General features: G+C 38.7%; 4 protein-coding genes and 1 long non-coding RNA gene across 5 annotated transcripts; 2 read left to right on the forward strand and 3 right to left on the reverse strand.

Annotated features, from left to right (window-relative positions):
- Positions 1-166: 166 nt before the first annotated feature.
- On the reverse strand, positions 167-1519 carry LOC149738847 (uncharacterized). Its single transcript, XM_089875508.1, has 3 exons — positions 947-1519; positions 752-861; positions 167-634 (listed from the first exon to the last, which is right to left on the reverse strand). The coding sequence occupies exons 1-3, from the start codon at positions 1126-1128 to the stop codon at positions 366-368; spliced, it is 561 nt and encodes a 186-aa protein (XP_089731634.1). The 5' UTR covers positions 1129-1519; the 3' UTR covers positions 167-365.
- A 272-nt stretch (positions 1520-1791) lies between these two features.
- LOC149738848 (intraflagellar transport protein 56-like) lies at positions 1792-7150 on the reverse strand. Its single transcript, XM_089875480.1, has 17 exons — positions 6959-7150; positions 6738-6878; positions 5811-5903; positions 5584-5698; positions 5440-5489; positions 5088-5233; positions 4854-4923; positions 4562-4738; positions 4242-4344; positions 3997-4106; positions 3765-3828; positions 3387-3475; positions 3060-3143; positions 2918-2987; positions 2708-2814; positions 2420-2553; positions 1792-2128 (listed from the first exon to the last, which is right to left on the reverse strand). The coding sequence occupies exons 1-17, from the start codon at positions 6959-6961 to the stop codon at positions 2014-2016; spliced, it is 1671 nt and encodes a 556-aa protein (XP_089731606.1). The 5' UTR covers positions 6962-7150; the 3' UTR covers positions 1792-2013.
- Positions 6038-6586, forward strand: LOC149738849 (uncharacterized). The gene is made up of 2 exons (XR_016384702.1): positions 6038-6447; positions 6482-6586. It is a non-coding gene; the product is annotated as an uncharacterized LOC149738849 (long non-coding RNA).
- A 429-nt stretch (positions 7151-7579) lies between the features above and the next one.
- Positions 7580-13320, reverse strand: LOC149738850 (SMAD family member 7-like). The gene is made up of 4 exons (XM_089875488.1): positions 10911-13320; positions 10510-10563; positions 10031-10102; positions 7580-8312 (listed from the first exon to the last, which is right to left on the reverse strand). The coding sequence occupies exons 1-4, from the start codon at positions 11281-11283 to the stop codon at positions 7726-7728; spliced, it is 1086 nt and encodes a 361-aa protein (XP_089731614.1). The 5' UTR covers positions 11284-13320; the 3' UTR covers positions 7580-7725.
- Positions 13321-16874: 3554 nt separating this feature from the next.
- Positions 16875-24093, forward strand: LOC149738851 (dermatan-sulfate epimerase-like protein). Its single transcript, XM_089875449.1, has 11 exons — positions 16875-17389; positions 17718-18033; positions 18102-19044; positions 19382-19554; positions 19808-20459; positions 20551-20673; positions 21361-21556; positions 21805-21978; positions 22262-22380; positions 22682-22975; positions 23344-24093. The coding sequence occupies exons 1-11, from the start codon at positions 16982-16984 to the stop codon at positions 23492-23494; spliced, it is 3549 nt and encodes a 1182-aa protein (XP_089731575.1). The 5' UTR covers positions 16875-16981; the 3' UTR covers positions 23495-24093.
- Positions 24094-24139: the final 46 nt, after the last annotated feature.

A 24139-nucleotide genomic window follows, 5' to 3' on the forward strand; every position in this document is an offset into this window, starting at 1 on the left:
TGACTAGTTAAAATTACAACATTTCTATCAAAATTCTTTTAAAGCTAAGCAGATACGTAAGAAATTTCATTATTTATTTTTTCGACTGGCACAGTGTAGCATTTTTAGATAATAAAATAAGACATTTTTGCAACCTACGTCTACTTGCTATGATAAATACGAAACGTTTGTTTCCCTTTAAACGCATATTTTATTGAAATGCAGCACCATTGGAACAATTCATTTTTGGTAATATTAAACAGAATCATACAAACACCTTTTCTATGGCTTTAATGGCAAATTAAATATGTTTGAAAACGTAAACACATTTAACACACAGTAGTAAAAGAAAGTGCAAGTACTGCAACAAATAATATGGAGTTTCATTAACTAAAGCTACTTTGCGTCGCAGCTTGATAGGACGGAGGAGCTTGTTCTGATTCATTTTCTTGCGCATTGGTCGGTAAGCCGACTCCTGGCAATGCCGTATTTCGATGAACACCGGAACTCGGTGAGTTTTCGTTTATCATGACCAGCGTATCATAGTCCGGTGGATTTGCACTGGCTGAAGTACCAGCCGTTGGTGGACTCTCTGCCGCAACTGGAGAAGTACCGTTCGTCGCCGGTCGTATTTGATTCGCTATAGTTGTGACTTCTGAAATTGACCATGTTACAATGATGTTGATATAATGTAAGGTTACTTAGTGTATTCTCCAATACCACTGCGCACACGCAGCATTCATTAAAAACATAAATCTAAATTGTGTCTCACCCGTTTGAGAAGACGTCGTCGCCCGCCTCGTTCTCGTATTTCGTCTGTTGCAGATAAACAGGAAAATTATGATCACCAGAAAACCGTACGCCCAATGACTGTCACCAGAGCTACAAAATAAAATGGCGGTTGATATTCACGTCACTGATATATCTATCTAAAACAACCATTTTGTCTCTACGAAAGCTCACTTACATTTTACTATTGGGTTCAACTGTTGTTGTTACATTGTTAGTGAAATTTTCCGTGTTGGTTGTGTTTAAAATGTCCATTAACGAAAATATAAAATTCCGCCTGCTGCTGGCTTCTTGCAAAGCTAAATTTTCATGTAATGTTAACTGTGACCAATAACTTGCTACTGTTCTATTAACTCCCATTCTATCGCGGAGACAACATTATGTAACACAATGGGAATTACGTCAATAGCATAAAATACCAGTACCACATACGTCTCGGATCCTCAGACACAATAAAACTATTGCTGGTATAGCCTAACTCTTTTTCTTTGCCAGGCCTTAAGAGTAGGGTGGAGGGAGATGGGATAAATTTTTATTCAATTTTCACTTCTAATTTGGTAGTAAACAAAAAGAATTCGAGGAATTATAAATCCTGATCCCTGCGACTACCAAATACCGCTGTTAATTGTTTAAAACACGATGAGGGTGTTTGGATATTATGTGCTAAAGGTGTCCCATCTTTCCCCATCCTACTATATGAAATAGTCAATTTACACATAACAGCCTATGAATAGCCTACCTGTCTATAGCCAAATACCCAATAATAGCTAATACATTCGACAGAACATAATGCAACCGGATATGAACATAGATTACGCATCATCGGCACAATAGGATTTAAACGTCCGAAACTGACCTATAATTTATGACGTGTGTAATACTTATACGTTTATGTGCGGACCAGTTTGAATACCGTATGTTAAAATGTTTTGTATATTCATGTACCTGCATATCAGTACTAAATCATCGTTTCTTATAGACATGCAAATAGGCCGCAACATATAAGTGCGTACAAAACACCAGTAACATTCAATTTCATTTTATTAAAAAACTAAAAAGCACAGTAATGAAACGTACACGATATTTTTGAACAGAACACGCCGAACGGGCGACACAGACGTTTCAAGTACGAAGCAAAAGTAATGGATACTGAGTCTCCCAGTGTAGATATTTGACGCCATTATACAGTATATGCTTTCCAAAATAAATGACCCGCATGTTGTAATGTAAATTCAGGGTGCCTGTTCACTGCACAGCTACTCTGTTCTCTTTTCCCCATTTCTTAATAACACGCGCGATGTATTCGACTTGTGGGTTAGTTGAGTTACGAAGCAGCATTAGAACTTCACGTAATGTTTCCCTGCAAAAATGTTTAATGGAGGACTTGTAGTTATTGAAAAATCACTGAAAAAAACTACTTTTTTATAAGTAGGTTTGTGCGTTATATTTACGGTAATGATCTCAGAATTTAATAAAACTTAAGGTTGAAGCTATTATGGACATTGACCTATTTAATTCAAGTAAGGCCCTACAGGGAGGCACCACAGCTAATGCCATAGTTGGCCAATTACCCCCTTTTTTACATTTAAACAAATCTAAAAAGTGCGGATCAAAGTCCCAACACATTTAATCAGCAATTTGTTGCCCTTACCTTGGTTCCTGCCCTGCAATAATTAGTTGAAACAGACCAACACAAGCCCCTCTTTTACCCTCCCAGTATTCAGGGTTTGGATCCAATCGCTCCAAAACATCAAAGGCTTTTGCTGAGATGTAGAACTGACCCATCTGTGTAGAAACATCTTGTGAATACTTTAAACATTTTTTCTCAACACTACTTAGATAGTTTGAGGTTTAAAATTTTAATCAACAGAACAAGCACTTTAAGGTTGGAAACACAATTGAAAAAACACAGTTATATTTAATTAGGAATGTATTTAACCTTGTAACAGTCGTTAGCAATCATCTGCAACAAACTGAAGGATTCTCCTGATGTTTCCATTTTTAAGTAAAGTTCCCAAGCAAGCCTTGCTTTCTTGTTCATTATATCTGCAAGTTACGCAACAGTTTAAGTGTTTTTCAGTTGTGTGTAGTTGTTAATACTGTAGAATAAAACAAGTATGTTTTGTAAATTATTTATTACAGTACTTACAACTTCTTGCAAGCCAACTCAAGTAAACATAGTCGTTTTTGATCTTTTCACTTTGTACCAGAAGAAACACCTTTAAGAGAAACAGGGTATTATAGAAAGGGATAAGAACACAATGAAAGTAAAAGTCATTTCAAAATTTTACCTCTTCTGCCTCTTTGAAGTTACCAGTTGTTGCTTTTGCTTGAGCGTAGTTGAAGTTGAAAACATCATCGTTGTAAAAGTAAGACTGTGAATTGATGAATAATTAAATAGAAATAAAGACGTTTAGAAAGGTATAATTAGAACAGACAAGGAGTTGAGGGTTGTGGGTTAGAGACTTTAAAGGTAAGGGTCTACTCAGGGTATTTGTTCATAATCTGTCAATTTTAAACAAACAAGGAATTGTTTTTGGGATACTTTGTTTATTGATGGAAAAACATCAAATCACTGAAATACAGAGTTCTAGTAAAGTTAATTTACTCAAGATCACCTTAATGGAGTTGAGGTATATCAACACATCATCAAACTGTTTCAGTAAGAAGAAACAAGACGCCATACACTGTCGACCAGGAATTGTATCTGAAAAACAAAAGATGTTTGTTTTTTCTGCAGAAAATCAAATAGATATGAGTTTCTTATTTTAAACATTTTTTTCTTGTGATAGCAGACCTGATTACTGCTTGTCAATCTTCAGGCAATGTGGCCAAACAATTAAACATATGTAAATAGTAAAGATTTTTACGATAACAGCTAAAAAATTTCTAAACTAAAATTGTTGTTCTAACCAAGTGGTTAGGAAGCACCAGCCTATAAACTGCACAGATAATTAAACATGTCTTAAAATTTTTTGTAAAGTAAAGATTTTTACCGCATTCACTCGCCGAGCTTCCAAACATCTGGAAATATTGTTGAGCGATCTTGACGTGTTCTCTCTGTAAAAAAACAGATAAACTATTAAAACAACACACATTTTTACATCAGCTTAGCAAATGAAAACAGTTTTTATATTAAATGCTTTAAAAAAAACTAATAAATGTATACAAATATGGTGAAAATTGGCTTGTTTCATGAAAAAAGTTTTGTATTACATATATTCTTACCGAGCCTCTTTCTTGTCCTAAAGCAGCATTTACTACAGCTTTGATGATGTATTCCTGTGGACTGGTGGGATCCGTCTCCTTGATAAGTCCATAAGCTTCATCCAAGTCATCTGTAAAGAAGAAAAAAGTTAAAATTTATGTTGAAAAGTGTCTTTTTTTAAGCAAAACGAGAAGTATTGAAGCGAAAAAGAGGGATACTGGTAAATCAACATAAAAAGTAAAAATGAGTAATGTTTTACACATACCCTGTCTCAAGTAATAGATGACCAAATTAAGCCTTGCTTCTGGTATAACATCTATCAATGGAGGCAACACTTGTAATGCTCCCTCTCCACTTCGAAACACAACCTTTTATTAAGACAAGAAAAGTTAAAAGAATTAAATAAAAGATTATAACACTGTTTTGTGAACCTTGAAAATATTTTAAATTTTAATAGTTACATTTTGAAAAAAACAACGACCATTATTTTTAATTGCAATAAGCCTGGCAATTTCCCTAATGATTCTTTATAACAAAGACCTAGAATCCCTAGATTGTATCATATTAGTTCAAATGGTTCATTACCAGGTTATGCTTGACAAGTTCAGATGCAAAACTGAATGAGGAAGATGATATTTCTTGCAGATGTTTCAATTCAGCTTCAGCAGCTTTTCCATTGAAAAGTTTGAAATGGTTGCAAGCTTTTAAGTTAACTGCTATTGCACTATCAGGGTAGGATTGAAGGTACACGGCCAATACTTCCTAAAACGTAATAAAACATCATTAACCAACCTAAAATAGGAAAAAAAAAACTTAACTTTTTGAAATGCATCAAAAACACAAACAGTATTTTAAAACCAAACATAACAATTTTTACCTGTGAGACATCATAGTAATCAAGTTTGTAGTAGCACAAAGCAACATAAACATTTAAAGCCAAGAACTCCCTGCAATAAATTATAATCAGAATTTTGCTTATCGGTTTACATTTCATAAATTAAAAAAAAATAGGGGGAAATTTAGTTTAAAATACAAATAAAATTAAACGAATGTTAAAGATTTTGCAAGCAAACTCACACACACCAATCTTTAGGCAAAAAAACAAAATCACCTGTTTTCAAGCAGTATTCTTTTGTACACATCAATTGATTCTTGGTAATGAGATCTCATGTAATGTATGGAAGCAAGGCATAGCTGGTCCTCAAACTGATCTTGTAGGTTTTTGTGAAATGTCATCAATCTTTTTTCATCATTAAACTGTATGGAACAAAAGCGAAGAATGAACAATTAAATAACCAATTAATTGTTCTCTCTAGAACCTGTAAACCAAAGGCTCTGAATTTGTTTTTTACACAATTTTCTACTTAAAAAATGACAGTTCGAAGTGAGTCTACTTATGTTAGTTTGTTGAATTTTTAAATCACGGTTATAAGGGGTACGGATATAAAATATAATTGACTCACTTTGTGCGACAAGTGAAACAAGAGTCGATTCTGTAGGGATGACTTGGGCGCTGGAAACATGAAATTGAATTTAACTTCCATAAATATGGGCACATAAATGACATAGAATGATATACTATGTTTAGTAACATGTGACATACACACCCTTCAGTGCAGCATCTTCAGCTTCCTTGTACATTCCAAGGTAGAAGCAGCAACATGAGAAGTTAAGCCACATATTTGCATCACATCCAGGCTGTTTGCACAAGTTCATATACATCTATATAGTAAAAAGGAGTCAGTCAGTTTATCATCGAAAATAGCAAAGCACATAAAGAGTATGGATAACAATTAATTGTATTACATTACCCAAAAAACATAAAGTTAATCACCTCATACGCTTTCTTATAATCTCCCAAATGAAAAGCACAAAAACCAATCCAGGAGTCAGTGTCCTTTTCTCCTTTTCCAGCTTGCTTATTGAACTGAAATGACACCAAATGTTACGAAGCACAATGTTATTACAAAATCACAAACAATGATTAAAATCATTGATGGTAGTGGCGAATTTAATGCTAAGACACAGGCTAACGAGTAACCACTAATCCAGAATGAAAAGAATACATGGGACTATACAAAGAAGACGGAAAATTTTTTCCGCTAGGGGCGGTAATTATTTAAATTAAAAAATACGAAAAAACGAACAAAACAGCACTACAAAGTGTTAATAAGTGTAAAACAAATTAATTAAATAATAAAAATACCTTTCCAAATACATAAAACACTAGTAAGAACATATTTCCCACATTAGGTCGGTTATATACGCTCTTTCGTTGTGTTTACTGTCGTCGAGTCTGTGGTGTAGCGGTTTGCGTGCGGTCGTAAACTCTCTTTGTTTCATTTTTACCGGGTTCGAGTCCCGCACAGTGGAATACTTTTTTTATATTTTTTTTCAAGTTTTTTTTGTTTGGCGAGTTTGGGGTTAGGAGTTGGGGGTTAGGAGTTAGGGGTTAGGGGTTAGGGGTTAGTGTTAGGGGTTAGGGGTTAGTGTTAGGGGTTAGAGGTTAGGGGTTAGGGGTTTATATCTTATGTGTATAAACCGTGAAACTAACTGCTCCCCATAAAATAGAGAAACGAATTTGTCATCGCCTCCTAGCGGAAAATTTTTTCCGTCTTCTCTGTATAGCTCCATGTGAAAAGAATAGCCTGGAAATTTGGTTTTTCCAAATATTACCTCCTAACTTTGGGTATTCATAGGAAAATTCTGGCATGTCAATGGATTTTACACTAGTGTAAAACTTTAATTTTAAAGTCATTACCTCCAACACTGTCATAGCACCAGTGTAATCTCGAGAAGTCAACAGATCATCAACTTTTGGCAACTTCTTTTCTTTGCTTTTCTCCTTTTCACGAACCAAAGCAGATGCTCCACCAACTGCTGGTTTTTGTCGAGACAAAATCTATTTTGAATTGTGCATTAAATTTTCAAACTGGCACAAAACAACAATAACGGGTTTTGTTAAATTTTTAAACCACTTACCATGGTTGTTTTTCAATTGTGTTTGACGATTTCCAATTTGTGACGTGTTCTTAAAATATTAAATCACTTTTCCGCCAACACAACTACGTAATTATAAACTCCAAGTGATTCGAACGACTTACAAGATACCTAAAACTTCCCTGTACAGTTAAGTATTGTCGCTTGCATTTTTGTCATGGTGTTTAACAAATTGTTAATTCCAGCTGTTCGACTCTGTTTCATAGATATCTTAAAGGTATTTTTATACAATACGAATGTGCTGATTGCGCACTTCTCAGAGTTAAAAACAGAAAGAATTCAGTTTTCCTGGGCTTCCATAGTCACTCTCCACCTTCTGCTGACAACAGATTCATGCTTAACTCCACAAATGGGTTTACGCTGAGTCTGTATATAAACATGTTTATATACGGACTCTGGGTTTACGACACAACGCCTAATATAACACTAATTCAATACAAATCTTACTGTCTATCTACAGTATACGTCGTACTGCATACGGCCAAACCGATTCGGCTGCAGATCTTTATTACTGTGCAAGAGTAGATGTCGGATCAACTTTCATCATAAAACCGGTTTCCTTGTGCGTAATTAACTCTATATGATTAGCAATGAACTCGACCGTTTGTAATAATTTACTTGTATTCATGAAACATACAAAGCGGGAATAATGAAGATAAGAAATATAAATTCAAGAAATAGTGAACAACGCGAAATAAGTAGCACGATACATCTTGTATATGTTGGTAAGCGGTGGCGCTGGTGGGCTGTCAAGAATGCTGAGATGGGTTAAATAGAATTTCAAGCCAACACGGGCATGAGGTTATGACTTGCCTTCGGTATGTGTTACCGCCCCAGCCCTTTACGAAGCTGATTCGAACCGTGTATGGATTGTATGGACCAGTTCGTGTGACATGGTGGGAGTGCAATCTTTTTAAGTCGGCTGCGACCTCATGGCTGAATATTCTGCAGCATTCGCCAGGGAGAACTTTATGCACGAGCTGGGAACGGGAGGGGATTGGTTCAAGAACTGGGGAGTTAACGAATACAGGGTAGTCACTACGGTTATACAGACTTGCTTCTTGCAGCGTCGGATCAATGCCAATCGTAACCCCGTGTCCAATTAACCTCCGAACTTTAGCGGAGCGGCTGGTTTGACTGCTGACGGCTGAGAGACAGAAACCTTCTCCTTTCGGTGATTGGTCGAACACGTTCACGAAGTTGTGTTTAACGGGATAAAGGCGACCCACTCGATCCCGCTCCTCCCAGTAGGCTAAAGTACACCATATACTACTGCGGGAGCGAGTCATTACGGCAGAGTAGGGCGAGCGATGAGTTTCGATCAACTGGTTCTCGCCTGAAAAAACAATAAAATACGTTAGGGACCTTTGCAAAGACTGTCATGGGATAACAACACAGCAAAACAAGCCCGCAAGCTGCAGAGGCAATTACTGTCAGTGGCAGGTGTCGTGTTTGTGATAAAGAAAAATACGCGGTGTTGCGTTACACCACAAGGGACATAACCGAGGGAAACGGGTTTATGTTTTTAACGGCCGGTTTTATGCGAGTAATGCGTTACTTAATAGTTCTGGAACGATGTCGTTATGACACTGATCCGACACCTAATGGAAAGGTAAAACGAGCAACCCTGGCGATTTGTAAAGGTGTTTCAGTGAATTATAATTCGTAAACCAAAAGAACAAGGTCGAAAGTCGAAATAACGGAATTCAATCATATTTATATGGTTGGAGTATATAAAAATGATTTTGTTAGCCGTGGAAACAACAATATACACTGCAATATTTCTAAGTTATGACATCGTAGAACGTCAAAACGCCTTAAACCATCGACCAATTCTAAGCCGAAAATTAAAACTGGCGATAAGATACCGGGGCTCGGCAAACAGCGCATGCCGCGGATTTCGTTTTCATGTAACCAAACAGAGCGGGACATTATGCTGTCACAATGGCTTTGTGTTCACGCGTCTTTAAAACCAAACAAGCGCGCATAAAATAAGAAATCCTCGCCGTTTCACCTGAGCGCGCATAAGAAGTTACCTGGCGATTGTCGGGGAGTGAAATCGGTGAGGGAAGAGCGCGGTAGAAAAGATCGTCACGCGACGGAGCCGAGCGATAAGACAAGCTGCAAAAACTCACCAACAAACATGCGTGTGGTGAAACCAACCGGTACTGGAAATCGCATTTCAAAAAATGGCGATGGCCGACGCCGAGATTGCTTGCAAACTGGCCACACTACTCGATCGATGATAATCGCGGGGACGAAACGGTATTTAAATCTCAATTAGTGCCTCCATTTTGGCGCCGTCGTCGACAGGAGGGAAAAAGGTAACTTAACATGCTTCGTTAATATTTCAAAACGGGCGACGATGAAGACGGTCACTTGTTGTTTTGCGAGGAGACAAACGCACTCTCGGGACACAATATGACGCAGCTATCCTGCGCCTGTTTACTCGTTGACAAGTCAAACAAGAAAAGCGCGCTGTCGGACGACAGATAAGATAATGACCCCCTGCAGTAGCCGGGTTTCGGGATTGAGATTTTGGCACAAACCAGACGTAAAATTAGAACGAGCGCCTTGGGGGAGAATGTAGGAGCCGGGCTCACAGCCGCACGGGGCCTGGAATTATACATTGGCGACATTTTATAAGCTGTTAATTAATGCCTTTCGCTTCCTTGGACGGTCGGCGCCAGACTTGCTACTAATCCAACTTGCCTTAAGAGCGAAAAGCGACGCACACAATTGCGCCGTACTTGCAGGCGCCCACAACCATTAGGAAGCCGGTAATTATATCAACCACGAGTCATCAAGAGAAAAAAACACGAACGGCGTCGATCGCAGCTCAGACAATGAACTCTTGTCTAATCCTGTCATGACATGGACGATAGTTACGCGCTGGAACGCTGGTTGACGTAATCTCTTGCTAATTTTCACTGAACACAACCACGAACATGCCCATTTTAAAATCGGCATGTTTTTTTACCACAGAACAGAGCCAATACTTATTTTGTTTGTTCGGGACAAAGCAACATTGTACAGATTGCTAAGTAAACTTACTTTTTGAGGAAAATATAGAAGAAAGTCCTGTTTCAGTTTCGGATGGGTAGTCTTTACACAGGTTCACATGCTCTGTAAAATAAAATGAGTACATTCACAAACACAATACAACACATGGAAGTTAATGAAACCATATAATTAATAACCGCTTGTTATAAGCCTATAAGATATAACCATAAAAGCGGTACAAATGTAGTGATGTGGTGCAGAGAAACGTAAGGAATGTTTAGGAGTCTACGAGTGTCAATTTCGAAGAGAATTCAATTATTTAACTAAGGTTAAAATGAACTGTTGTAAACCACGTCACTCATCAAATTATATGACCTCACCTTAACTGGCAGATGTCAAATAGAAAGGTACCGTACATTATATAGTCTACTATATTTGTATGTAGTGCGGAATTACCAATAAAACTGCTCGTAATATTGAATAAAAGTGACTAGTTATGGCTATTTTAAATAATTTACTGCTACCCTTACCGAGATCAGAAGGGTTCTCAAGATGACACAAATGCATTGAGGTAAATGGCAAATCTGAGGAGGTAAATTAACATGAGAAACACTCAATAACAGAAGGTCTTTCTAATTTTAGTTTAGTGTCGAAACTATTTCCCAGAAATTAGCATCTATACATATCATAGATTAAATTTCTAATCCAATATTAATCCAGTTCCCATACACCCAATCAGCCATTTAAAATTTCGTTAAAAATAGATTTTACACTTATTATATAGGCCTATGCAGATAAAATGAAAGGTAAAACTGTTTACTCAGTAACTAAGTAACATGCATGGTTACTCATAAGCTGTCACGAGTGTATGAAACAGAACACCCGTGTTATAAAAGGAAGAATAAAGTTATATCTTTTATTCAAATCTTACCAATATACTTTGAATAATGGTAGGGGTTGAGGCAGATATGGTTGCTTTGAGGTGATTCGCAATACGGCATTAAGCAAAGCTGTGACATGTTTTCGAGGTCGGGCCACCGAAAAGCTTTGCACACCATTATTTCATGGGATTGCTTCATAAACGAAGGATCAAGCTGGTGTTCTGGTGAGAGCTGCACGCAGGGAGCACTGTCACAGCCACGCGAGTCCAGGGCAAGAAAGAGGTTTTCGAGTTGATTCTCCTCAAAGCTTGCTATGAGTGCATGCACATGAGCTTGCACTGAATCCTCTTCTTTAGGATTCTGCTTTAGGATTCTTCGTTTCAATTTGCGACGCAGCTGCCTTTTTCTATACAGCGTCAACATGAGCCTCCCGTTTGAATCATCAGTGAAATCTTCTTTTACATCCAGTTTATCCAGTGCTTAGATCAACATCATTTATAAAGTTTACGGCACATACAAATACAGGAGCACTAACTTATCTTTGTAACATGTAACTAGAAGAATTCATTGGGTTAACATAAACACCTGCACATCTTACAGAGCAATGGTACCCAACCTGGGGGTCGCAAAAAGTGTTGGGGGGTAGCGACCATTGACTTTGTTGGAGCCTACCAAAATATTTAGTGAAATTCGTTGGCATTTTGATTTTGCTTTTTGAAAAAATGATTGATTGGAAGAGGGGGCCTAAAAAATATTCAAATCCAACATAAAGGGGTCGTCAACCAAAAAAGGTTGGGAACCATCTTAGTTGTATTCTCAATTATATTTTACAACCTCAGCTTGGTTGTCTGGTACCAGACATGAAAAAGCTGTAAAATTTTTGGTGAAATTTTATTGACCATGAAAGTGGCTGATGTGTTGATGGTATGAAAACATGCTCTATCTGTATCTTGAAAAACTTTGTTTATACTTTATCAGAAAATACATGGATTTTTTATTTATAAGGTTAATATAATGCAACTTCTCTATAGGGTAAATACTATATTAATAACAATGTGGGAAACATATTTGAATCTATTTGTAGGATATATAAGTTTACATCTGGCCGGTAAAGATTACAATGTGCTTGACAGTGTACATACATCAAACATTAAATGTGGCTTTTATCTGTTTGCTCACGACGCGTTATAAGCCACATAGCCCACCAATATTACATTTATAAGCTGTTTTATTATTTGTTATAAAATCAGACTTTAACAGCAAACATGTAGAACACCTAACACAAACCAGGTTGGTTTTATTTTATAAACTAAAGATGCTTATATACTTGCGATATTAGCGCGCGACAACCACGGCGTCGGCAATCCACCCTTTTCGTTCTGTTTTCGCTGAGTCTAGAGTGAAACTTTCTGCTGATAAATTCATAAACATTCGGTTTTACATATGCTACAACAGCCAAATCTGCAGAACTGTTGAACCTCCAACACTTGTGCCCAAAATCTTCAACTGAACGTTACTGCTGGTAGTCTCTCTTAGTGCGTCTAGACAGCATGGCGCTTCGTAGCACACAAAACCGTATCGCATTTCTTGCTCTTCTATTTCACTCCCTGGTTAACAGTTTGGCCCCAAGCGCAGCCCGACGGCTTGTTCGCTCAACAAGGCAAACCTACAAATTGCGACGTAAAAAGGTACCGAGTCTTGGCGGCTGCCAATCTGTGAGACAAAACGATGCAGGCGGTGCCCATAGTGAATTTTATTATGCGTGGGAAGAGCATTTTAGCCATCACATAAACCACGGCCGTGCATAAACCTATAAATCCGTGCATAATACGATAAAAGCGCGGGAATTACAGCATTAGTCCGGTACTTCATATCCAAGCGGCCGGTGGAAACACGTCGGCTTATTATTAATCTCTCCAATTTAATTTATTCATGCACGACAATACTGCGTTTGATCGGGTCGATACAACAGTTCAGCATATTTTATCGAACAAAAGTTTAACGTCGCACGGCGTAATGCATCCGTATCACGAAACAATCCGGTTGTCTTAGTATAATATTGAACTGTCAACACAGTACATCCTCGCGCTGCTGAAATCGTACCTGGTGCCGCAAGTCGACACGCAAATAAGACATTTTAGATATGCTTGAGTTAAAACAGCAGACTCTCATTAACATGACTCCTTTTTCTTTGATATGGCTTATAACAGAAACGAAGATATAACAGCGAACAATAACATATTCCTTTAAGTTTAAGTTTTCTTCTTGTCTGTATTAACCCATATCCGGTGTCGATACGCTAACCACCTGAACGTTGTACAGTCCTAAATATTTTATATCATAAAGCGATAATAAAGAGCGCCCTGCAACTAAACTACCGTGGTATCATTCGCCGGTATAAATAGGACTAAGAGCGAAAAGCAAATAGTGCGGCTTGTGTGGACTACCTTCCGTACTAAGTAAGCACACATTGTTTCAGCGCGTTTTAAATATCACATATCCTTCGCACGACGAACTTTAGTTAATTGCTTTAGCCTCCGCTATACTTGGCAACTAGAAGCAAAAGTAAGCATTCAACTTATTTATAATTACTTTTGCATAAGTTGGCGCCATGATACAAGACTCGTTATGATTTGTTTCACTTCATGGCGATTAGCTATCAGTCAACCCGTGGTGCCTATGATTAAATGTTGCCGCCTAGTCAAGGCCATAACATTTTAACAACAATATCAAAGACGCCATTGGGATGGAGTGATTAGCGGTTGCCAGTCTACAAGACGCCACCTAGCCGGCACGTGATCACGAGTGCGGTCGAGTTCGGGTATGTAATGCAATAAATCCAGCCATAATGACGTTGGCGGTTTGAAGGCAATGGAGCCAGCTGCAACCGCACTTTCGATGTTCCACGTCACCGGAGTCGTTACAATGTTTAATTGTTGCGGACTGGTGCCGGGTATTTTGGACTTAGATTTTCACGCTTCCTCCAGACGGACGGTCCGAGTGGGAGAGTCTATACCTTCAACGCTATGCAGATGGCAGTATCCAGCACTTTTGATAACCCGTCGTGTCGTCTGCATTACGGGACACCGGAGACACAGGATTAACAGTCTAATGACTGGACGTGACTGGATAACAACAGGACCGTTCGCCCTCATGAATAAATAATGGCTGATTACCGAACGAAAACGACAAATAAAAAGGTGTAATCCGACGTTTACACGTACACGTAGCAATTCGGGGCGTAAAACTTCCTGAATTAGTGCGATAAGACAACCATACGAGGCGTCGTATTCGATTCTATTTGCGTTTCAAATGCACCGCCACACCGGCGTTACCGCGCCGACAACGTTGCCTTTATACTGTTTGTAAAACATTGAACAAATAATTTCCGGAAGCAATGTAACAAAGCTTTCAAATTTAACTCAACTTTGTTTTAATACTCTACGTCTACCAAGGTAGTTAGGCACTTTTGATTCGCCACAATCGTGGCTTTGCTCGAGCGACTCATAACGTAGTATACATATTTTGCTTTCCGGAATCAAGAACAATACGGCGCCAAAGCCAATGTATATCGGCCGAATACGACGACAGATATTCTTCGACGCCACTGTATCCTGGCGCTGGCTGGCTTGGAACCGCCCTATGTTACGCCACAGATATCGTTTTATCCGCTTGCGCTGACATCAGCCATTCGTTTCAATTGTCGCCATCGCTTTTTAGTATAATGGCAAATTTAAAACGCGGATTGCGGGGCACTCAGGAATGACGGGGTTGTCATATAACAGGCGCCCGCGCGAGGCCAGATTACGATGGACTTACCCATAGCCACGCACGCCCGGACGATTCTCCAAACCAATAAAACATTTCAATCCGCTGCGCGACCAAGTCAACATTTACAATCGGCGTCGGTGAGACGCCCTGGGATCCAAATGCTCCGAGTGACATCATTCACGATTACGCATAGTAAATCGGACAAGTTTAAATATATGTTCTCAATGCGGTCAACCGCTAGCGCCAGTGGGTTCACGCTGAGAGAAAAAAGAAATATTCCCACACTTGGTTATTAGCCTAAAGCAGGATGCGTAAAGGTTTTGCTATTAAGACGAGTCGGTCATTGACTTGTTTAAAGAGGAAATGACTTACTATCGGAAACATGTTTGACAGCGAGTGTTCGCCGCGTTCGTTTAGATAATTGTTGCTATCTGGCGCCCACTTACGATTTTATTTTTTGCAGGATAAATGCAAATCTCGTTGAATGAATGTAACTTACTTTATCCTCGCGTGGCCGGAAAACGACAGTCGTTTTCACACGGGTTTAGTACCTCGTGCCAGCTTACGAGTTACCATGTATGTTACTCTGTGGGTAATTATTTTTTGGGGATTTTTTCATTTTTTTATTTTTTTTATCGTTAGGCGACCTTTGACGATTAGACTTAAAGAGGCATACCAACGAAAAATCAAAAATTGTGTATGGATAGATATGCTCAAATGTAACCTAAAGGTACCATCAAAGTTTGCCAAAACGATACGGCTTCTAAAAAAATCGCGTGAAAAAACCCGCTGGAGTAAAAAAATTCGGCTGTTTCGACAATGCATGGGATTTCCCATAAGGAAAAAACTCATTTAACTTTGATCGTTTCTAGTTTCTAAACTACCAAACAAAATTCAAATCTTTGTTTTTCTTCTTTAAGAATATATAGAAAAATTGTAAAACATTAACTTTATTATGCTTTAATTTTATGATTGAACCTATCCTAACCAAGTATGTAAACACGATGTTAAAACTAATGCCTTGGTTATATAATACTATGGGGTAAGATGGGACACCTTTAGTACATATTACCCAAATATTCTGACCGTGTTTTAAATAATTAACGGTAGTCTATGAAGTCGGGGAAATGCGGTTTGATAATTTATTTAATGTTCTTTGTTTACTTCCAAGTGGGACGAGAAACTAGAATGAAACGGTGCGCTATCTTCCCCAACCTACGATATCGTAGTATGTAAAAAAACATATCATGTCAAAACTATCAGTGTGAATTAAACATTCCGATACAACAAAAAAGATTAGTTGCGTAAAATTTTATGCAACGTAAAAGCTTGAACTAGTTAGTGAAAACTTGGTGTAACGGAAAGAGTAGTTGAAAAACTTGAATTAGTGAGTAAAAACCCGCGTCGCTGCAGCAGGCACAGACCTATTTCCCGCAGGAAATGAAGCTAGACGGATCTCCCGTGGGCAGAACCTAAAATCGTGAGCGTTGGTAGGTATAAACGCGCGAGCCTGCTTTTACACCTAAGTTAGTAAGGAGCTGAACGTGCGTGTGTGTGTGCTGTGGTGTCTACAGGAGAAATCACTGGAGCGGTACATGAACGCTTGAGTGTGACTGTCTTGCTATTGCTGGACCGCGTTATCTATAGTTTTACGCAGAAGTTGTCGTTATCAATGACCAACGTTTAGTTGGATGTTCATGTCAGTGTAGAATTAGTTGTGGTACTTTTCTACCTGAGATTATCGCGACATTTCAGTTTTTCATGACCACATAACGTTTATTTTATAAAGTTAGGATTTAAACCTAAATGCCAGTAAAAAATTCTCGTAAATACTAAGCAGACTGACCGGTGTTTCCGTGTTAAAATTATCGAAAAAGGTTTAGTCACGATTTGCAAGTGCAACAGTATTCCGGACAAGGTTAGGAAACACTGATTTTACAGGCAGTCAGTTTGGTACTCAGACTAGGCGAATGTAGTCATCAAATGTGCTTTTGATTGATTGCTTAACTTGGTTAATGATGGTAACATGTCGCAAAAATTCGTTTATAAACAATGTGTAAACTGACATTCAAAAAGTAGAAAACTAAATCAAACACTAAATCTTCGTCGCATGGCCACAAATAATGTTTGGGTTGTCGCCTCTGTGCATACTTTTGTTTAACCGCAGACACTATACGTAATCGACCAAGGCTTATCGTGAATTTCCGACCACCGTATAATGTATATCGTATCGTTACTCTATAATATTACATTTCCAACCATTTTAGAAGTCAAATGGACTAGTGTTACTGCAAAATGAACTGTAAGTGTTACTTGTAGTCGGTTCGTTTCACACTCGGCCAAATTGGCCATGGTATTAACATCTGGCATAAAACACAGTCAACTTGTAAGTTTTGTGATACTCACAGTTGTTCTGGTGTCCCAAAATGGGGGGTTGGCTGCTCGGAATGTTAAACGACAGAAAGGTTATCTTTCCAATGATGAAAAAGGCAAGTCTACTGACGACAAGCATCCTATGCTATATTTCAATGCAATGGACATTCCACGAATGCGACACAAGGCTTTGAACTCTCACGCTAAAATTGCGAAGATTATTCAGGAAGCTGGGAGATCATTGAAAGAGAAGCCAGATTACTATCTACCTCCAAAATCATTTGAAAGCTTTGGAAGTCGCTGGAATGAGTTGTACGGAAACAATCTGTGCGCATTTGCGATGTATTGTGTCTTGCACCCCGATGATACGAAGGCTTTATCACTGGTACGATCATGTACCCCTATATCGTAAGCGAACATGAGGTGTATGAAACAGAGCACTCGTGTAATAACGACTGTAATGTCCTGCAACGCAAGGATAAAAAACTATAAAGTAGAGTTGGGAAAAACGGGACACCTTTATTACATAATGTCCAAATATTTTTTTTACAATTAACAACAGTCTATGGGAGTTATGAGGATACGGTTTTATAATTTTTTGAATGTTCTTTGTTACTACCAAATGGGACGAGAAAATAGGACAAAACGGTGTCCCATATTTCCCCACTCTACTCTGTATTGACTAGTTTAGTATTATATGTTTTCCTTTTTAGGTGAAACTTTACATGGACCGTATGACTTCATATCCTGATTGGTACGTCACCGCGAGTCGCAATATCGACGAGGTTCCAATCGGGCATTCACTGACCGGTTACGTGACAGCCTACGACTTCCTATATCCAGTATTAGAACCAAAAAGGAGAAGCATCTATTTGGAAAGAATCGGCAATGAGACTGCTTTGATGTATCGCGTTGTGCAGAAAGGAAGGGCTGGATGGACTAAACAACGAATACACAACCACGCACCGACCAATGTATTTGCTCTTCTGATTGGTGCAATGGTTTACGAAGACTTTGACTCAAGTTCAGGTATGTACTGCTTTATTCTAAATCGTGTGGGTATATATGCTTGTGACTAATTTTTTACCCTTGTATAGCGAAGCATTGGAAGGGAGTTGCAATGTCCATGTTCGAGAAAGCGCTTTCAATATTAGAGGTCGTTGTGGATGGTACAAGCGATGAGGGAGTAGCATACGGCTCATATACATCACGAGGTCTCACACAATACATATTTATGGCCCTGAGGCACTTCGATACAGACCATACGCAAAATAGTTGGCTTCGACAACACTTTTGGTTTTTCTTTGCAACGACAATGCCGGGTTTTCAACGAACCGTTGGCATTGCTGATTCAAACCATAACTGGTTTTATGGCCCAGAAAGTCAACTAGTTTTCCTGGACGCGTTTGTGTTGAGGAATGGTAACGGTAATTGGTTAGCTGACCGTATTCGATCAGCAAAACCGAAGAATCCACCACTTGCAAGGTCGATGTCACAGAAGTGGTCTACCGTCCACACCGAGTTTATTTTCTATGACGCATCACTGAAGTCCAATCGGCCAGTGTTGCCAAGCAACTCTTCTTATCACATTTTCAGCGATTGGGGCGTCGTCACTTATGGCGGGGGACAGTACATGAAAAAGGGAAACACTTTTCTCTCATTTAAATCGGGACCGATCCACGGAGAGGCTGTTTCCGATATCGTTGAAAATAGTTGGTTTCCCGGACTTTCGCCCGGATGGGCGAATTTCAATCCAGGACACGAACATCCGGATCAGAATTCTTTCGTTTTTGCTCCGAATGGGCGATACTTCATTACCGAGGCGTTGTACGCACCGAAATATTCAGACCTTAACAACATCGTAACCTTCTCTCCTTCGCCGGACTCGAAGTGCAACAGTCCATGGGAGGGGCAAGTTGGCGAATGTGGTAAATGGTTGGACTACAAGCACCAGATACCTGCATCGCGAGGAAAGATTGCGACTGTTACAACATCCGGAGACATGATCCACATTGCTGGCGAAGCCGTGGATGCTTACAGGTAGAAACATCATACTGCATTGTTTAGTACACTAATAATTGCCGTGAAATAACAAAACCTGACGTCAGGTTACGAAAAATTGGATTGGTTTGAAACCCGTATTAGGTTTAAACAGCAGTTGGCCAAATATCATATATGACTCAAATTAAAAACCTTCAGTTTGTGGGATGTTGCGCATTTGCTAGTGCTTAGTAAATTCTTTGACTGCATTTGTTCATTATCTCGGTAATAGTTCAGGTCACATATGAATATAGTCAAGTATAGCTCAAATTTAAGACATGCTGGTATTTTGCCTTTCAATTTTAAGTATTTAAATGCAATCTAATAATTTTCACAGGCCAGAGCTTGGTCTTCGTAGTGTGCAACGATCATTGCTGTTATTAACTTCGGAGGTGCTTCTAGTGTTGGACACAATCGTATTATACAGTGATAGCCAACTGAAAACGGCAAGTTCGTTATTTCACAACATACTTCATACTTTTCACCCATATCAACACCTGGATTTCAACGGTATTATTTCTGTATACTTTGGTTGCATGCAAAAATAGGTTCATAGCGTTTAAACTAGCAAGCAAAGGTAAAACAGGCGTTAGACATTCAAGAGTTTTACGATCTATTACTTTGATAGACTCCATAACCGCACGTTTATAGGAGGACTAAATACGAATTGTTATACCGTTATTGCCAATGTAGATGATTTTTACAGTCCCTTCCCTCTTCCCTGGCAGTTTCATTAACAAATATTTGATTCTATATCCTTAAGGTGCCCAAGTTGTGTATCCAGAAGGAGCATACGCTTTCTTCTGGCTTCAACAAGATGGTAATTCACCAACGGCGAAATTCGTTGACCACCATTACGCAGCAGATGGCAAACAATCCACACATTACGTGAACATTACTTACCCCTTAAACACGGACCATGCAACCAGAGTCGCTTACATATTCGTCGGGCCCAACACTAAAGTGCACTCTGTGTGGTTTCACGAAAAGTCAACGGACGAGATCGCCTACCTCTCTATCGTTATAAACAACACTGAGTATAAAATAAGCATAGCTTCACTACTCGTATCAACCGCAAGACGAAACAGCCTACTTGGTTTTGGCGGCTACCTCACGTTAAGCGATGGCGACCATGTTACTCAATTCGGGTTCGAGGACACAAAAACGAAAGTGGATCGTTGCGAAGCTGTGGACGACGAAGAAAAGACGGAGAAGTTAGTTCATAAGCTTATCTCTTCCATGTATCCCAATCCTGGTGCCGTGGAAGAAGTAGTTCAAATTGAGAAGCAAGAATCAAACCCGGAGAAGAACCCGATATATTTATTCGTTGTCATCTTGAATCTGGTTTGCTTTGTCTGCGTAGTTAGTCTGGTGTGCGCGGTACGAAAGAAGACACTGGTCTCGGCAAGTACAAAGTAATGCATTTGGTTAGATTGTTTGTTTCTAAATAGCAGCCACACTTTGTCGAGTTCGAACAAAAATGTTAAGTTACTCTATACGTTTCAGGTGGTTCTGGAAGTGTCTGTTCTTAATCACTGTGACATGGCTATTTACGTTGTATCACTTCATGTGCCACGAATGTCCACTGATACGAAAAGCAAGACAAGAGTGTCCAATCTCTGACCCGGCGTAAGTTGCAATGTAACATTTGTAGAACAGCAGCTATAACACATTTTATAAAACTGCTTATCGTAAGGTATTTAAGGTCCTAAGCACAACATATTTAGGACCAAATAAATTTTAAGTGAATGAAATAGAGCGTAAACTTTCAATAGATTACAATTTCACGCTCTACATTATGGCTTTACAAATGTAAGTGCTGGTCTTGAAACTTTATGTACAAACAAAAACGTAAAATAGCCCAAGCAAGGTAATAGGATTTGGAAACTTTAACATAGCTTTTTAAACTCCATATAGTAGGGTGGGGGAAGACGGGACACTATTAGCATATAATATCTAAATACCCTGATCGTTTTTTAAACAAATAACAACGGTCTGTGGGAGTCTGGAGGATACGGTTTTATAATTCTTTGAATGTTCTTTGTTTACTACAAAATGGGACGAGAAAATGGAATGAAAAGATGTCCCATCTTCCCCCACCCTACTATATGAAAAATACCGGAGAGAGCGACAAAAGGAAAAAACAGGCACATGGAAAAAATATACAAAATTAACTGATTGAGAATTGTGGTTGCTATATAAGTATATCTAATTCGTGTTAAGTCGTTCAAATTTGCTGATTAATGCAAGTGCCAGTGCGAGCGCTTACGGCACATACCAAATCGTTATTTGTAAATGTTGCTCTATTCTGTACAGTGAATTTCTATACGCGAGCACCAAACAACCAATGGTTGTCATCGCTTCACTTCCTGGTTTCGGCGCCGAATTTATGGAACCTATGTTCGCAAACTCTTCCGATTTCCTGTACTTCACTACGGACGACGTACCACCTGAAGTATCAGGAGACGACAGCTCTCGGTATGATGCGTGCTACTGGCCTCCTAATTTCCAGGTAACGCAACTGTTAACCACATGCAGTTTATAACCTTATTTAGTATTATATAATGACCTATATATTTCCTTTTTATTATAACATTTTGTCGTTCAGTATCTTCTATGATATCGCGCTTATATGTGTAAATTTGTAGGTAATTGCTTTTTAGAACTAGTCGTCAAGTATCTTGTTCGAGAAAACAAACGCATACAAAAGTAGCAGCGTCGAATTTAACGCAATTCCACTTGTTTTTTTACTTACTATAGGGTCATCCGGGTACCGCTGGGTGGTTTGCAAGCACACATACCGAGCCTCTGCTGTTCCTCAACAATTTACAAGATCCTAACCCGCACATGAAACATCTCCAGAAGAAATTTCGGCAACTAAACAAATCACCACGATTTGCCATTAACTTATTGTCCGGCTTTTGGAACACTAAGGTATCCTATGCAACGAAACAGACATTTTATATAAAGTTATGTGGGGTAAGATGGGACACCTTTAGCCCTTAATATCCAAATATCCTGATCGTGTTTTAAACAATTACCAACGTATGGGATACGCTTTGTAATTCTTTCAATGTTTTTTTGTTTACCAGCAAATGGAACTGCCTACTATCATTCCGTATTTCCGTCTGGACTATTTAACCAATAACTAATTTATTATGTATTTTACTCGTAATATCAAGTGTCACAATAATGTTAAAACATTAAACTTCTTTAGCTCGCTTGGATCAACAATCTCATTGGTCATGACATGCGAACGATCCTTGTGGTACGAGACCCACGTGACTGGATACACTCACTCATTCGTGACGACTTGGACTACGTACAACGAAAAAGGTTAAAATTACCAAAACGATTTTTACGAGTGATAATATATTTTTGGGTGCATGATCTTTATAGTTTATTGAAAAATCTATTTAACCCACACTGCCACTTATACGCATGTTAGATAACGTTAACGTCTAATAGTGGCTGGCATAACATTACAGCATGTGAAATGTTAATTATAATCATGGCCCATACGCTTGTATATAATATGAACAGCATTTATATTCATAGAAAATGCCGAGGAATTGTTATATTGGCTATACTACAACATAAACACGTCCAGCGTCAAAATCCAACTTATGTTTTATAGACAGCAAAAAGTCTTGAGAAATCTACTTCGAACCCAATCGTGTGTGGCCCCTATAATGCTCCCATGGGAATACGTCTATATGAAGAAGAAAGGTGGCAAGGGCGGTAGAGCCAGCATAGTGGAGAAACTTGCTCTTATCTGGGCAAGAAACATTGCAGTGATGATCCGCACCAGCCGAAGTTTGCAAATAGTTAGACTGGAAGATCTTGAAAAGCATCCAGATAAAGTGGTCGTGGAAGTGTTTAAACGGATGGGCTTGACAGTTTCTGTTCCGCAGATAAATAGAGTAATCAGGTTAGTGGAGAGCGTGACAATGGAACCTTATTTATTTGTAAGACGAAATAGGAAAAAGTAAGGGTATTTATATTATCTATCAACCTACAAGTACAACGTACCTATAGTACACCACTAACAATACGCCAGTCCGGTTAAGGTCGATACATTGAAACCGTTACAAAGCAATCCTGCACCGGACGTTACCCTGCACCAGACGTTCGTGCGCTATGTAATTCGATTTTACTTATATGAAAACACCGTTACAAGTCTTGATTATAATTTACGCCTCCTCGTCTTCGTCTTGAAGTTGCCACTAAACAACACAAGCACCCTATTCATAAATATTACCGTACTACGGCGCTGTTTTAAATGAACTATTCACGTAGATCGGTACGGACCGGGTACTTTCCTCGTTTATATGAAGATGCAATTAAAGAGGATCGTGAGCAAGAGTGGGAAGATGAAATGGACGAAGACGAGATTGAATTGGTAGAAAATATATGCAGTGATGTCATGAAAAAACTCGCGTATTCCTAAAATAACAAGTTTTATATTCTTGGTACTAAATTAGCACTTTAACATGACAACTAAGTATTTGAGTCATTATAGTGTTTTCGTCGGTATTCTTATCGTTTAAATAATGTTTTCTACTTATACTTTCTTAAATTGGTGAACTGATACGAATTTTATTGTTTTCTGCCTAACTTTTCTATTAAATAGAGCACAAAAAACGTTGTGTTTTCTTATGGGGTTGTGTTTTCTTATTTTTGAGAATCCAAAGAACGGGTAAAACTTAACCACTGTATTGAAAGGCACATGTTAGTAGCGTCAAGAAAAGAACGCTACGTGTTGCTATATAGTGTACACAGTTGTTTTGAGACAGAACTGATAACATTTTATTTTTTAAGCTTAAAACACACACATTTTATTTTGCGTATATACAACCGTCGCCCTACTTGATAAATGATAGGCCTACGCTGCTTGCAAAGGCCGTTATCGCTGATTCATTGTGACGGTATTGATTGCTGCAAGTTTTATCACAAGTAGCATTCGGCGAAACAAAAAGTTCAGATTTTGTCTGTTGTGATTTGTACAAAAACCGGAAACTGACGTGAACCCATATGTCACACTTACAACCATTGTTTTATTGCCAGTCGACATACGTATAGCTTATATAATAAC

The sequence above is a fragment of the Ciona robusta genome, chromosome 3, assembly GCF_009617815.1.
Source record: "Ciona robusta chromosome 3, ASM961781v2".
NCBI lineage: Eukaryota > Metazoa > Chordata > Ascidiacea > Phlebobranchia > Cionidae > Ciona > Ciona robusta.

Bases quoted from the DNA above. Each gene is read 5' to 3' on its own strand.
- LOC149738847 (XM_089875508.1), bottom strand. From the start codon at position 1,128: ATGGGAGTTAATAGAACAGTAGCAAGTTATTGGTCACAGTTAACATTA. The intron at 862-946 runs GTAAGTGAGCTT...TTTATTTTGTAG, and splicing joins GTTGAACCCAATAGTAAAAT to CTCTGGTGACAGTCATTGGG. The intron at 635-751 runs GTGAGACACAAT...GGTCAATTTCAG, and splicing joins GACGACGTCTTCTCAAACGG to AAGTCACAACTATAGCGAAT.
- LOC149738850 (XM_089875488.1), bottom strand. From the start codon at position 11,283: ATGTTGACGCTGTATAGAAAAAGGCAGCTGCGTCGCAAATTGAAACGA. The intron at 10,564-10,910 runs GTAAGATTTGAA...TTACCTCCTCAG, and splicing joins CCATTATTCAAAGTATATTG to ATTTGCCATTTACCTCAATG. The intron at 10,103-10,509 runs GTAAGGGTAGCA...TTTATTTTACAG, and splicing joins TGAGAACCCTTCTGATCTCG to AGCATGTGAACCTGTGTAAA.
- LOC149738848 (XM_089875480.1), bottom strand. The intron at 5,904-6,737 runs GTAATGACTTTA...GTGTCATTTCAG, and splicing joins GTGCTATGACAGTGTTGGAG to TTCAATAAGCAAGCTGGAAA. The intron at 4,739-4,853 runs GTAAAAATTGTT...ATTACGTTTTAG, and splicing joins ATTACTATGATGTCTCACAG to GAAGTATTGGCCGTGTACCT.
- LOC149738851 (XM_089875449.1), top strand. From the start codon at position 16,982: ATGGTATTAACATCTGGCATAAAACACAGTCAACTTGTAAGTTTTGTG. The intron at 19,045-19,381 runs GTAGAAACATCA...TAATTTTCACAG, and splicing joins GAAGCCGTGGATGCTTACAG to GCCAGAGCTTGGTCTTCGTA. The intron at 21,557-21,804 runs GTAACGCAACTG...TACTTACTATAG, and splicing joins ACTGGCCTCCTAATTTCCAG to GGTCATCCGGGTACCGCTGG.